Consider the following 15,784-nt stretch of genomic DNA (forward strand, 5'->3'; position numbering starts at 1 on the left):
CGTAATATTGATAAGAATATAGGCGCGTAATGTTTACAGAAATATTGGAGACCGAGTGCTTTTTGCTCATTCTTGAGTACACTTCTTCTCTCACGTTTCCTTATTGTTACAACTTCTTGCATATAATTGTGTTTTTTCGTTACATAAAGTCCGATGAAAGTATCTAACAAATAACTATCTGTAGGACTTTATAATTTATGATAAAACTGAGTTAAATTATTTTCAAAGTGATGGAAGCTCAATTTCTCGATAAACTAATCGCTTTAATTAGTCTGTTTAATTTTTATTAATTGCTATCTTATTATTAATTCTATTTGAATATTTGAAAAGGAAATAGTTTTTATATCTTAATATTTATTCAAATTCTTGTAAAATTAACTTCGAAATAGTTTAAGAAGATAGAGCCAAGGAAGACACGTTGGTGTACTTTACATAGTAAGGCACTATTACTCAATATTAAAGCATTATTATCTGATATCGATCAATAGCATCTACATAGAAATCTAAGAATATGACACCGTGAGAAACTAACGCAAGACAAGATAGACCTTTGGTCTATAAGACCGTCGCGCAATCGATACAATATTTATTTAAATATTTGAAAAGAAAAATTGATATTAATATTTATTTAGATGTACGCAAAATCGAAACTGCAAAACAAATTTTACTTCACGAACAAATTGATAATGGCGGATGCTGCGGCTTGGTATCGCACAGTATCAATGTTGACACGCAATCGTATCGCTTCTAGATGATATCATCCGATGTTCATCAATGCGTGGGTACACAAAACTCGAATGTCACGAAAGACGCTTGAGAGCGATACCGCTTATCGGGCCGTAAGATTATCCGAACACAGGAAGTGTAATTACACCTACCGGAAACCTTTCAACCGCTACGATCGATAATTCGTTCCGCTCCTCTGTCAAAAAATCTTTTACGCTTCCGCATAAGCGAGTGACGAACTTCTGGAAATCGGCGGAGCGCGAAACGCGCGAAAGCACAGGTCTGACTAGTCGTTCGATTCTGCCTACTTGTTTTCTGGTTGCCACTTAGATATATATATATCGCGAATTATACGGGCTCGCCCTTCCCGTATACTGCAGTGAACCTACAACACGCTGTTACAACACGCTCAGCGAACCGCCAGGCGGATCGATAGTTCTGAAATTACTCACGCTAATTGCAAACCTAAGGTCTGACTGGAAAGTTGCGTACATATTTATGTATTTAATTATACGAGCGATAATAGAAATTTCTCAATGACTATTGGCGCCGTGTGAATATTTCGCATCGAAAGAGTTGTCACTCGCACGCTCCGCGAGCGCCGCAGAATTATTTCGCTGTAAATGACTCAGCAATAATTACGAGAAGCGTCGTGCACTTGCGCGCGCACGCACACACGAAATTCCCCGTTTCCTCTATCAAAGCTCGCTTATCGGGACTACCATAAGGCCTACGGTGGACGTCGTAAAATCGATATCGTTCTGAGAAAGCCGTCGTTACGTCATGTCATCGATCCGGCCGCGAGAGCGGAGCCGGAGCGCTGTCAAAAGCATCCGAATACACGTCGAGCGCCGGGGATTACAGCAGATTCAATAAGATTCCCGGCGCCACGAAAGCGCACGCGACACATGCACCGCACGTTTCCCTCGAGATCTCGAAAGGGCCAACTACCGAGGCGTCAGATCCGGAGAAAAGCGGGGCCGAGAGGACGGAACGGGACGATAGATGTCGGGAAACGTCACGTAGCGACGGCTCCTCTTCGGCTGCGAAATCCTCCGTAGGCGTTCTTTTTCCCGCGGCATGACACAGCACGACCGTCAGACACATTTTGCAAAACGACGCTAATAGAGGCGGATAAACACGGCGCGCGTTACGCCGGCGAGACAGTTTTGCAAACGCATTCCCGCAAATCTGTACGATCGAAAATTGTACAAACAGCGATCTGAACGTGTCTGTGATTAATATTTGAATGCGCGTTAAAGCGCGCCCGATTACGCATGAGAAGATAAAGCAGATCCATTGCTCCGGCTCGTTTTTCCGCGCAAACCGCGCATTCGAAACCCTCGGTATGAAAAATGCGTTTGCGCTCCACAAATTTGCAGCTAGGCATTATCAGTATCGATGTTTCAGCGAACGCGCATCGCATCGTTTAGAAACAATTCTAGCTTGTGAGAGAAATTAAAGCCGTTAGAAGGATAGTTTATCTTGATAATCGATATTTGCTCACAAAATTGACGAGAGGGATTCGAGCAGATTCGAAGGAAATTGTGCAAAATCTGAATCGACTCTCGTGAAGTAGACGTCACGTAATTTGCTACGTGCACGATGTCGCATTATTTCGCCAGCAAAATTATGCTGTCAGTTAATTAATATTTGATGTCTAATGCAAGTAAATGAAAAGTGGTTTTATTCAAATACATTCGATTAAACAATAGACAGTTGCATAATGTACAACAGCGGGAGAGATAATTTAACAATTAACAATTTACTAATTAAACAATATCAATGTGACGTGTGGTGCTCGCGTGTATGTGCAAAAAAAGTGTACACATGCGCGAAAGGAGTTGACTTAAAATGCGGTATTATTCAGTTGATGCGAGCTCAAGCTAATCGTTACTATTTTGAGATAACGTAATGCAACCGTCAGCGCGCGCACATAAATTCGCTCGTACAAACGTGCAATACGGCCGTGGTGCTAAAACTGGAAAAGCTATTTTCATATGTCCGAAGTCTTCATATCAGTAGGAAAGGTGCGGTCACTTAACGGTCACAAAGAATGACAAACGATATACGCGCGGAAATAAAGGATAAATTGTGGTATTATTCCGGATGGCTTGAACGTCATGTCACTCTCTCACATTTCCATTAGTGTTATACGTCAATATACAATGTCGTAGTATTTTTAAATCTGAATAAATTATTGAAGCTACCCTAGAAATGATAAGAGAATACTGAACAATGACATTAGTAGTGTAATCAGTTAAATTTTAATGTTTTAATGAGAACACTTATTGGAAATTATACGTTAAATGTTGGAAAAAAAATGCTAAGAATATAACATTTGTCAAGAGCAAATTCTAAAACTAACAGTACTGAAAACTTCGAGAAGTAACGTTTAATGGCGAGTAATATTTGCTAACACATTTTGAGTAAGAATTCCAAGATAAAATAATAATCAATTTTACGTTGGAAATTGTAAGATCTAACATGGGAATTGTGTAACAAAATTTTCGCTAACAATGTAAAAAAAATTAATTGGCGGAATTGTCTGTTTAATTAATTTAATTATTTGAATGGAACAAACGTTAATTAATTTTTCCACGCTGCGCATTCCCTCTCTTCAATCAATACTTTTCACAAAACAAATATCTCCGGTATTTCCGGTATCAAGTATCTTCGATATTGAACTCGTAAGCCCGTCGACGAATCATTTGTTTCGCGCATTCATCCAATGATACGTTTGTTTGTTTGATTGAATTTTTTCGCCCGCAAGCTGCCCGCCGGCATTGATTTATTCGCATGTAACGCGCGCGCCATGGCCTCGGAGCCCAACAAATTTATGGCATACAATTTTCTACAGGCACGTATGTATAATCACGCTTCGGCTGACGCACGCCTACATACACTTTCGCCCGATATCGCGCTCGATGACGCTCGCCGATAAGTCTCTGCGACCTGTCGACGTCGCATTGTCCTGTGCATATAAACTCGCGTAATTCCTGCCCCTGCTCCCTTGTGCGCCCGTGTATGACCTATATTTGTCATGTACAGATAATAAAGAGAACATAATGACTAAACATGTCGCGCGCTAATACAATTCCCATCGATTTTATTTCGCAATTTACAACTGAATTGAGTTATGTCGATTGCCAGCGCAAAATAAACTAAAGTCCATATCTTCCCTCCGTATGTTAATTACAATTATTACAATGAAATTTATTTCAACGTTAAATCGACCCTTACGTCTCTAATATCTAGCGAGGAGATTAATTATCAAAGTGCAAAATGGAATAAAATATCCATTACATTGCTTGACACAAATCTTACTCTTAAATAGAGCGATAGTCATTAATTAATTACATTTTATTTTTAACGATCTACACTAAGTTCGTTTTAAATTGAAAGTTGTGAAAATCGATTAGGAACACAGGAACACACGTGTTCAGAACATTGTACTTACCTTTTTTATGCAGAAAAAAATAAGGCGATTCAAGGTCTGCCGTTACTTCTCGTGATATGAAAATCTGAGGATTTCCGGAGTCCAAGCGCTTTCTTTCTCTAAAAAGCTCTTCGAGAAGGTGGAACAGTACGACAGTTCACTCGACTGACTATGGTTCGACACGTTACGGACAGAAGGCAGTTTTACACTGACCCCCCTGCTACTAGAAGCTCTATGTATATCACCGTTGCTCACAGTATATACCACATTGCGTGAATGAGCATGTATGAGTACGTACACGTATTATAAGTCACTCGTGTCTGTTGAGTCTGCTTGGCAGACATAAGTATATTTACATCCACCACGTTGGCAATGAGTCGGCAGACTTAAACATTTTTGTTTGACAAAAAATATCGAACTTCTTGCGACGTTTTTTTTCTTTCAGTAAAGATTTAGGAAATCGTTTCTAGAATGCTCCGGATAAATAACATTAATTAGCGCTAATTTTGGTTAAATTTTTTCAAATCACGATAATACTAGTAGCCAAGTGAAGGAACGCTCTTCAGTTTATTGGAAAATAAAACGAATAAAAACTTGTAATTTTTTTTTATTAATTATTTAATTAATTTTAATTGTATGATTTATCACGTACACATGTACACGTATATTATGTCTTAGAAGAAATTTAGAAGAACCTTCGCATGTTCTAGAATTCAAAAGAATTATTCGAAATATTTTTCCATTCGTTAAACTTCATAAACAAAAATGTCTAATGAATCGTTATCTAAATGAATATTATCTTCTAAAATTAGAAAAAATTTTTTTAGTAGACTATGTAAGCTGTATTGTTAGCACGACCAAAGTAGAAATCTGCTTCGATTTGTCGAGATTAAGTACAGAGCGTGGGTAGAAAAATCTAGTTTGAAATATCCGTCTAGGTCCAGAATACACCCTAGAAATTTACCTTGATTTTACCGAGAGAAAAAATAGTCGGGAAAATCTACATAGGTCCTAGATTGCCACTGACAGATTTCTCCCAAATTAGACATGAAACTATGGAGCCTGGATTGGATAATCTAGCTTTAAATACCCTTTAGCTTTAAATAGGTCCAGAATATAATCCTGAAATTTACCTAGTTTTCCCCAAAATAAAATTTACGCTGTATAATATACAATATACGCATAATTAAGTAATTGTGTCAATTTTCCTGAATTGTCTTATACACATTGTCTTCTTAATTAGTGGTCACAATTGTAGTTTTGAGACACTCGAGATAATGAGTGACATCGAAGATACATGGATGTACTCACGATTGTTGAGGAAACGCAAATATTACGTGAAAACAAAATTAGAAAAAAGAATGTGTCTAATAATGAAAACCGATAGTGAGGTTAACAATTATGTGCAAGGCAGTAATATAACCATCGATAATTATTATCACACTACCAGTAATGACGAAGTTGCATACGAAGAAGCCGAAGCACATGGAAATTCTGAGTCCGAGAGTGATTCACACATGGTACAAAATTATGAAATTAGCGCTTATAAAAATGAAAGAGAAAATGAAGTTGAAGCCGAGCTGGAATTCCAGGGAATATTTTAGGGAAAAATTTCAGATTCAAGCCTGGACCAGACTGGATTATAGAAATAATTATGATACAAACCAAGCAAATATCTAGGAAAATTATAGATCCTCGCTAGATTCCAGATAATTTTTCTGAACAAATTCCAGGCGTAATCTTGAGCTGATCTGGATTCAGCAATAGGGCCTGTTCGATTTAGACCCCCAAATTTTACGCAAAGCCTAGCTAGATTTTCCACCTGAATCACAGAAATATTTTTCAAAAAATATATGGAGTCCTGATTGTTTCCAGACAAAATTTCTACCTGGGGATTGTTACATAATAATATAATAATAGATTGCTTTTGAAATATCTCGATATTTCAGTAGTTTTGTAATTTAATAGCATTGTGAAGACTAAATTCAAATGACTAAAATTCTTTTTTAATTATGTGTATCAAAAATTGATAAAAATGGTACAATGAAAAATTATATCAATTTTAATTTAAATAATTTTAGTTTGTAAAAATAAGTGAGCAAATGAATTTTATTAGAATTACAACGTTTTATAATATTTTTTAATTAAAAAATAAAATATTAAAATATTTACCAGTTACATTAAAATTGATCAATCAAACGAACTTACAAGTGAAGTTCGATTGTAATTATGCTGTCTCGTCCGGATGGATAGTTGTAGTAGCGTCCCCGCTGCGCTATCCTCAACAGGCCTTTTTAAAGCTAGAAAAATTTTCGACTAGGGCGCCGCCTGCCTACGTCACCTAGGCGCGGCCCTCTACACTCGCGGTTATCATTAGTTTAGAGCATACAAATCTGAAAATGGAAAGTGGGTGGGTGGGAGACTCCATCCGGACGAGACAGCATAATTACAATCGAACTTCACTTGTAAGTTCGTTTGATTGATCAATTATGCAACGTCTCGTCCGGATGGATAGTTGTAGATGTTCAGAGCTCAGATTTGTAAAAACAGAAATATAAGGGACTGTAAATTTATATTGTATTTTAGATAATAAGATAAAGTCCATAAACTAGCCGAAAAAATCAGCTTAATAGTAAACATAGATATGTCTCAGATAAACGAAAACTTAAGCTAGCTATAAGCTAAATAAACATAAATGTCTTAAAATGTTCTAAATAAATACATACCAAAGTACATATTATACATACGTACTAAATTAACATATAAATGCCTTAATACGGCTAGATAAAGGAATGTTTAAACAAAAAATATAAGTGTCCTCGCATAAATTATAAAACAGACCATAAAATATTGCGCTTATAGTTCTCAAGGCACAGCCAAAGAAGACGTATATAAAACTAAGCATTATTCAGAATTGCACTCTGGAAAGCCGTATTATTAATTATCGTACGGTTATAAAACCGAGCAAATACCTGCGAAGTCTTACTCCAGCCAGCTGTGCGTCTAATTTCCTCTATACTAATCCCTCTATTTGCTGCTAGGGATGTAGACGCGTGACGGGTAGAATGCGCAGAAAAAAGCGTTATGTCGACTCCTGCTGCATGTAATTCTGCCTTAACCCAGCGGCCCAGAGTCTGAGCGGAAACTGCGTTGTATGGGGCACGAAACGAAATAAAAAGCGAATCACAGCCTGATTGGCGGAGATTACCTGTGATAGTCAAATAAAATCTTATTAAGGAGAAGATGCATAGCTCTGGTTTGTCAACGAAAGGCTTAAAGAAAAGCAAAGGCTGAGATCTACCAATTCCAGAGGTTTTGAGGCGTGCAGGAATCCTTATAATAAGAGAATCCGAAAAGGACACATTTGGTAGCTGAATAGCTGCCAAAGTTTGTAATCTCTGGGCAGTGGTAAGAGCGAGGAGAGTAACCAGTTTTAATGAGATTGCTTCTAAGGAGAGGTCTTCATGTGGATACAATGAAGCTAAATGCGAGATCACTGGAGCCGGGTCCCACATATAATCGTATCGAGGGCGCTGAGGTTTTAGAGCAGCAACTCCTTTACAGAACCTCTTGACTAGAGGGTGAGCGCCTATTTCGTCCTGAGAAAGAAGAGAAATTGCTGAACGGTAAGTATTTAGGGTAGCATAAGAACCCACCCTCTCGAGCAAAGATGACAGAAATTCTAAGAAGAGGGACACAGATGGAGCGAAGCAGTTGGCATCTTTCTCCTTGCAGAAGAGCCACCAAAGTTTAATAGGCTTCGAATATTGAGCTATAGTAGCTTTCGACAGGGATGCTAGCGTCGCAGCTAAAGCTGAAGGTGGTATTCCCTTAAGTAAGAAGGCTTGCCTGATAACCTCGCGGCCACCAGGGAAATTCTGCTCCAGGCTGGATGAAAGTCCCTGAAAGGTGATGTCAACATATTAATGTCTGGATTAAATTGGATCGGTTGTTCGACAATTAGTTGATTGAATAAAGGAAACCATGGCTGGGCTGGCCACCAAGGAATAATTACAACTCCCTCCGCTTGGTCAGTGATTATCTTGCGCAGAACTCTTAAAATTAGAATGAAAGGAGGGAATGCGTAAAAATGGAGATTATTCCAAGAAAGAGAAAATGCATCTACTGCGTATGCAAATGGATCTGGATGCCAGGAGACAAAACGAGGGCACTTTGTGTTGATCGAAGTAGCGAACAAGTCGATATCAAAATGACCGAAATGAGAAACCACTTTGTTAAAATATGTTTGTAACAGAGACCACTCTGTATCTTCTGAGATAATGCGAGATTCGGCATCAGCTTCAAAGTTCTGTGCTGAGGGAATGTATGACGCATAAATGAATAACTCCCGCTTTGCACACCAGGTCCAGATCTTCCTAGCTAAAGAGGATAGTAAAGGAAATTTAACTGAGCCCATGCGATTAATATAGGAAATCGCTGTAGAATTGTCTATCCTTAATAAGATGTCAGAGTTTTTTAAATGCGACGCAAAACATCTAAGACCGTAGAAGACAGCTAACAGTTCTAAGTAATTAATATGAAAAGTCTTGTTTTCTGATGACCAGAAGCCGTGCGTACGTCTTCCGTTGCATGCGGCACCCCATCCTGTAAGGGAGGCATCTGAAAAAATTTCAAGAGCGAAAGAACCCGAGCGGATGCCATTAACTTGCGAATTATTAGAAAAAATGTCTTTCCACCATAAGAGGTCCTCTTTAAGCGACGTTGGAAGAAAAATTTGGGCCTCAAAATCGTTATCTGAGCTTGAGAGGGCCAAGAATTTTTCTCTCTCTAAAATCTTTGTGTGTAGTAAACCGTACTGCACTGCCGGGCAAATAGATACCAGAGAGCCGATATAACTTGCCAAATATCGAATACTGCATCGGCTCTTAAGTAGAATATCCCGAGTTCTCTGTAAGAGATTCTTCCTTCTATCAAGTGGAATAGAGATTGAAAAATCTTCTGTATTGAAGATAAAACCTAAGAAACGGCAAGCTTTTGATGGAGTAAGCTCACTCTTCCGCTTGTTTATAATAAAACCTAAAGAAGATAATAAATTAATCGTTTCTGAGATATTTTCTTCACACTGATCATGCGTATGAGCGATAAGAAGAAAATCGTCGAGGTAAACCACTGAAAAGAAGCCTCTCTGTCTGAGGGAATACAGGATTGGCTTCATAACCTTGGTAAAAATATATGGGGCTGACGCCAGTCCAAAAGGTAAAGCTCTAAATTGGAAAAGTTGACCCTGGAAACGAAAGCGTAAGAGTTTTCTGTCGTCCTGATGGACAGATAGGAGCAGATATGCATCCTCAAGATCGATTGAGGCGAGATAGTCGCCTGGAGAGATAAGATCTATAACCGTCTTCCAGTCTTCAAGTTTGAAATGTGGAGCAATGATAAACTTGTTCAGACGTTTTAAGTTGAGAATAAATCTCCAGCCTCCCGATGACTTTCTAATAACGAAATATGGAGATAAAAACTGATTTTCACAGTCTGAGACTCTTTCAATTGCCCCTCTCGTGAGAAGTCTAACTATCTCCTGAGCGCAAATTCGTTCTTCCAAAGTTGACAGGGAAACCGGAGGATCTTTGACCAGAGCGGGTGGATGTTGAATTAAAGGTAGTCTATAGCCGGCGATAGTTTCCAATATAGTCGGATCTGACGAGATCCGTTTCCAGTTAGAAAGGAAAACGGCTAACCTGCCGCCAATAACTACCTCGTTGACTACCTCCTCCTCGTCTGAGATCGGGAGCGGTGATACGATCGGCGACTGTTGCTCGGTGCCCCTGTCCTCTTCGTTGCCGATCTCGGATAACGTACAGGGGCGCGGAAGTTTCCCGAAGTAGACGGAGCGGGTCGCGTCAGTTGTTTGATGGGTTGCTGAACTCTCCTGGAAATAGCTAGCGTCGGTTTGATGATGTCTTTCGAGGACTTTTCCATGGACACTGCCTTTTTCATTTCTTCCCCAAAGGAAGCTCCAAACAAAAGATCGTCCACTGGAATGGTATCGGCAGTATGCTTGGCGTTTAGATTGAGGGATGGTGTAATTAAAGCCCTTCTGTTTAAGGAAGTGCGATAGAAAAGATCTGCAAGGATCTTTGCTCCCTCATTCACTTTGGCTACCGCTAAGCAGGCCTCAGAGCTCAGTGAGTTCTGGATATCCGACTTTAAGAAGTCCGAAATAGCTTCGCCTAAAGCGCACAAAGCTAGACCCGCTTGATCTTGAAGCCTCTTAGCGTAGTCATCCCGCTTCACCACAGAAGAATTTTTAAGCGCCACCTTGCACTCCTGATTTAAAGTGGGGGCCTTGAGGAAAACCAGAGGCTAATAACAAGTATATTTTTTGAATAACATTTCACGTTGATCTTGCGGGAGACCCTTGCGCGTTAAGTCGCGCCAGTTTTGAATTACAAGCTCATTCCAAAACAGCGTTTCGTTTCCTCCAAGCTCTGACCCAAATAACTGTCTAGTGAGAGGGTCTGCATTGTCCTCCACTGGAGCAGGAGGTGTCTGAAGGACGTCTTCCTCAATAGAAAACCGCTCCGGCTGTTCTACGGAAACATTATTCTTAGTTTCAGGGTTCTCACCTGCTGGATAGAGAGCAAAAAATTCCAAGTAGATGGAGGGGAAAAAACAGGATGTGTCGTCATGCCGCCTGTATTATTCAAATACAGAACCGGCAATATCAAACGCACCTGATAAATCTGGGTTCGATGGTCCCTCTTGACGCACAAGGGGAGCCAAAGTATGATTTGAGTCAGCACTTAGATGGGGACTCATAGGAGTGCCAGATACTGAGTCAGTACGAAACCCAAAATCCTCCTGGGAAGCTGCCAAAGGTCTAAATGTCGATGGGGAGGGGCAGCTGGGCGCCCTAACCTCACTTCGTGACAGCATGTCCATTATACGCGACATTTTTCGCTCTAAAGCGGCAAAGCGATCTGGTGAGGGTGATCTTCTCCTCTTCCTGGACTTGTGGGATCTCCCCATACTTGAATAAAGGCTGAAAATACTAAAAAAAAAAGGAAAACGCGAGAAGGCACGTGTTGAGTCTTCGCACAACAGGAAAAACAATGATAATCGCGAGTGTAGAGGGCCGCGCCTAGGTGACGTAGGCAGGCGGCGCCCTAGTCGAAAATTTTTCTAGCTTTAAAAAGGCCTGTTGAGGATAGCGCAGCGGGGACGCTACTACAACTATCCATCCGGACGAGACGTTGCATAATTATTATTTTAATTCGAAATTAGTCTCTAATTTATCACTACTTGCAATTATTTAATGACAATTATAAAAGGCCTAATGAGCCATGGATTAACATTCTCAATGCATAATGTGATAATAATAAGCTTAAATAAATACGGTAAAAGCTTTATAAGCGTTATATTCCGCAAAAGTGCCGCGAATATGAAAAAAGAGAAAAGCGAAGAAAGATTAAGGTTAAATGAAAAAAATGTATAACGTGGAAGTAAAACACGCGTTTCTTATTTTTTGCCTTGTCCGGCACTATTACAATTTAGCGAGGTAAAACCCGTGAAAAAGAATAAAGCGAGATAGACTGAACACTTAAAGGACCCAACGTTACAACGCTAACATGGGCGGGAGGGACTGTAAACGCTAATCTCTAACCTGCGCTTCCGCGAAGAACAATAGCACATTTTAAAGGCAAGCTTTTAAACATTTTTTTTTCTCTGTTCGCGTTATTTCATTATTTCTGCAAAAATTTCTCCGCGCGCGAGCAAGCGAAATTGAGTTTCGCGAATGTAAAATCTGTTGGTAAATAGCGAACCGCGAGTGAAAAATAACGCGAATAACTTATCAGCAGGCTACGTCGAACGTCGCTGCGAATATAATTCGCCAAGCATCGCGTCGCTCGGGAAATCAATATCAAGAGCATCGTTCTTTATCAGCGGGAGCGTGATCTCTCGCACCTAACAGAATTTTCCGGTGTCTTTTCAATTACCGCTATGATCCCGACAAGGTGTTCGATCTTTCCTTCCGTCGTGCCTGTTTTCCCGACGTGGAAGTCCCGAAAACTCGCGCGGAATCTTCTAGCCGACGCCCCGCGTAATTTGCATACGATTAATCTTAATCAACATGCCGGCATCCTCCTCGTCCGAGACTCGTCGTTGTCCCCGATCTGGCGCGGGTTAAATGGCGAACACCTCCGCCGAGGCCACATGATGGATCGTTACATCTTGGCTGAACTGAGGTTGCGCCAAGACGAATTCGGCAAGCGGAATCGATCTAATTAAGCGCACGCACGGTCGCGCGGAACAAGACGTCGGGCGGATGAGAGCTGATTGAATTGCGGTATGCAGATCTGCGTCAACAGTGTATTCCGATTGCGTTGCGCTTCGACGGTGATACCGCGTTCTGTCGCGAGCTGAATAATGCGCAATTGCGCAAAATTTAACGCAGTCTACTTACCATTGTATTTTATACAAATATCCTTAATATCATTTATTAAACTGCTACTATAATTTTTCAAATTGACAGTGAACATTAATTTGTCAAATTCAAAATAAGTTTCAATGCGGAATGATATTGTAATAGCGATTCAATGCTTTCGACACACGGAACATAATTGCACATCACGGAAGTACAAAGTTACATCGCACGTTTATCCTTGTCAGAGGATAAAGTTACGTAACTTATGCTCGTGATAGATGGATTGCCTAAGCATACCGATATATATTATACATATATCAAGACGGATTCAGTAGAGAATCGATCTAATTAGATGCGCTTCCGTCGGTTGCTGCACGACAACGGCAGAGGAACCATCCGTGTTAATCGAATTGATGTCGCGCAATGATTCGCATCACTCGTGCGTTACAACGTTAAATCTGATTGTACGAAAACAACGCTCGCGGACTTTATAAAAGAAATTTCCATGCATAATATATTGTTTAACGCCTTCTCTTGGCCGCAACTATTCCGCGCGCTTTAAAATATTCTTTCGCGCTTACTATTTCTCTTACGCGTCGCCGGTGTCCCACGTACGTTTCATATTAAAATCACAAATAGATATTTCCGGAAATACACGGTTCGCGGGATATGTAAACAGAAATTTTGCAATCTGATGTGTAATTATTGTTTATTTCTGCGCACGTAGCCGCATTGCCGTTATCTTCGATACCTGCATCTTTTTATTTTTTACGCTCGTTACCGGCGTACACTCGATATTATTATGGCTCGATAAATAAAAAAAAACAGGAAACTCGAAATTTCCATTGCTAATGACGCGAGAGTATCCCGGCCGACGTGTTATCGTTATCTTCCACCAGGCTGTAAGCTCGCCACTATGCGAACAAATTTAATCGCATATCTGCGAAATTTCTCGTGCGATAAAGCTCGCTCTCGACTCATGTACTGAATATTTCATTATCAAAAATAAATGGCCCGGAGCCGGGATCTAAAAGGAGTTTGTTATTAAAAGAGCAACTCTATACATATATTACAAGCTACCGTACGAAAGTAAAGATGTTACTTATTTATGTATTAATCCTATGAATACTAAATTCATGTATCTATGCAAACATTGTTTTGCTTCGTGGGTTTATTGGAAGAAAGCAGTCGTATCAAAAAAAAAAAAACTTCTTTACTTATAGCCTATTAATTAATTTTTACACCGCAGATGACTAAAGTCAACCTTTAATCCCGCTCTTCTATTCGTTTTTGATAATCATGCATTTAGTGCATCGCGTTATGAATGGTATGCTTCACAATAATTTTAATCAAACATGCACCTTTTGTATCGTACAAAATGAGATACTGACGAAAACTGGAAAATTTTCGAAGCAGTTCCTAACGAACACGCGCTTTACAAACGAGTCGAATAATCCCGAGCGGAACATCAGGCTTAATATGCTTCGGTTATCCCGGAGAAGCAAAATAGCCCGCGATATCTCCCGTATTTCCTACGTATTGCCTTGCTAGCGAAACTCATCGTGATACAAAAACTCCTCCATTTGCTCGGCATTATCCGGCTCAGGCACTGGGAGCTTAATTTCGCCGACGATTGATCTCGAATCTCCGGTGTCGGCGGGAATCCCAGGACGAGCGCGTCACGATCGCGGCGCGGCACCGCACGAAACCCTCGAAGATTAACCCCCCACGATTTATTTCGACCGTTCTGACTGCGCTCTCCCGGTTGTCGCCGGGAGGAATCTTCCGCGACGAGACACTTGAGGGACGTGATGCTGATAAAGGATCTCCCCCATTCACGGGAGGGGGCCGCCAGCTAGCCGCAGTTAGACTGCGCGCGTTCTCGAGTTATTCGAGGGAGGTTGGGAAGCTATCTCGGCCACGTTTCCGTGAATGCGCATTGTGTGCATTGTACGGCCGATGACTACCACACGAGCTAAGGATACCGTCCGGCACCGAGAAGAGATCGGCCGTCATATGACGCGTGTCGGCCGCGCCGTCATCATTTATCTTCCGTTGAATTTCAGATATTTCCCCGTGCGCGCGCGGTTACGCGAGACAAATGGAGCATAATTAACATGAATATTCCGAAATAAATGCGCGGAAGAGTTTGGTGCGCGCAGTCACAGTGATCGGCCGTCACGCATGACCGAATATTCACACCAATTATATGGCAATCGCTTCTTCTACTGTCATCTCGCGTCGGCGAGATCGACAAACTGTTGAATTCAATTACGCGCGGCGTTCGGCCGAGATCTCCAAATTTGACGCATCGCTCGCACGAGATGGCGGAAAAGTAACGGCCGGGCGTTACATACCATTTCAATACACAATGTGTGTATTTTCCGCGATAAAGCATTAAGATAACGCGCGCCTGTCCCGGAAATAATTACACAGGCTTGGAACACGCATTCGTGCCAGACGGTAGGCGCCTAAGCGGCACGTTTAATCCTCGTGGAATCACAGTCGGCGTTCTCCGTGCTTCACAAAAGATTTTCGGTACGTTTGCACACCAGCTGCAAACCGTTATGCAGGTACAGACTCACCCGTTCTTCCTTTCCACGCCTTTCCTCGGCGGCGTTTGTCGCTAAAGTAAGCGTGCATATTCCGCCGACGTCGTCGCCGCGCGCATCTGCGAATGACAGCAGTTGTTTCCAAGTTTATCCGAAGCTGCGGAACGTATCTGGCCTCTTAATTCGCCCGTCTAACCAGAGGAGGCAGGAGAAGACACACGTAGGATAATCGCCACGTATCCGGTAAAGCTGTCGGGAAAGCGCAACGTAAGCGCGCGCGCGCGCGCGCGCGCGTCTTAGTTTTCTTCCATTATTATGCCGATACGATTTAAGTGGCTTAGTAATAGAAACCAAAATAGAAACATGTGCACAGTGAGAAAATTTAACGATGGCAAAATATCAGATTTGAAAAAAATTTTAAATAAATATATGGTATTTAAATATAAATTACAAATAAACAAATGAGAAATTATAATTAAATATTTTAACAAAATTAACTTTATTAAAATAAAAGAAAAGCATGAAAGTACATTAATAAAGTAATAATTGTAAAAATACATTGCTATAATTTTTGCATTTTCAACTTATTAAATACAGAACCTTTGATTATCAAATTTGAAATTTTTTTATATTATGAGAACAATAGAAAAAAAGAAATATGCAATAAATAACCCAAACTTA

At 40.6% G+C, this 15,784-nt stretch overlaps 3 protein-coding genes across 5 annotated transcripts in view; 1 reads left to right on the top strand and 2 right to left on the bottom strand.

Annotated features, from left to right (window-relative positions):
* Nucleotides 1–4,394, bottom strand: part of Mdr49 (Multi drug resistance 49) — a 61,121-nt gene extending 56,727 nt beyond the window's left edge. For both annotated transcript variants that reach the window (XM_012380587.2, XM_012380585.2), the window contains exon 1: nt 4,187–4,394. The gene's annotated coding sequence lies outside the window, so the exon portion shown is untranslated. The remainder of the gene's footprint in view (nt 1–4,186) is intronic.
* Nucleotides 1–15,784, top strand: part of v (Tryptophan 2,3-dioxygenase vermilion) — a 117,211-nt gene that overhangs the window by 13,520 nt on the left and 87,907 nt on the right. The window lies entirely within an intron of this gene.
* Nucleotides 6,721–11,155, bottom strand: LOC105680119 (uncharacterized). Its single transcript, XM_067347557.1, has 5 exons — nt 10,861–11,155; nt 10,577–10,755; nt 10,357–10,489; nt 9,882–10,270; nt 6,721–8,067 (listed from the first exon to the last, which is right to left on the bottom strand). Exons 1-5 carry the CDS (start codon nt 11,153–11,155, stop codon nt 7,063–7,065), a joined length of 2,001 nt encoding a protein of 666 aa, XP_067203658.1. The 3' UTR covers nt 6,721–7,062.

The sequence above is a fragment of the Linepithema humile genome, chromosome 1, assembly GCF_040581485.1.
Source record: "Linepithema humile isolate Giens D197 chromosome 1, Lhum_UNIL_v1.0, whole genome shotgun sequence".
In the NCBI taxonomy this organism is placed as follows: domain Eukaryota; kingdom Metazoa; phylum Arthropoda; class Insecta; order Hymenoptera; family Formicidae; genus Linepithema; species Linepithema humile.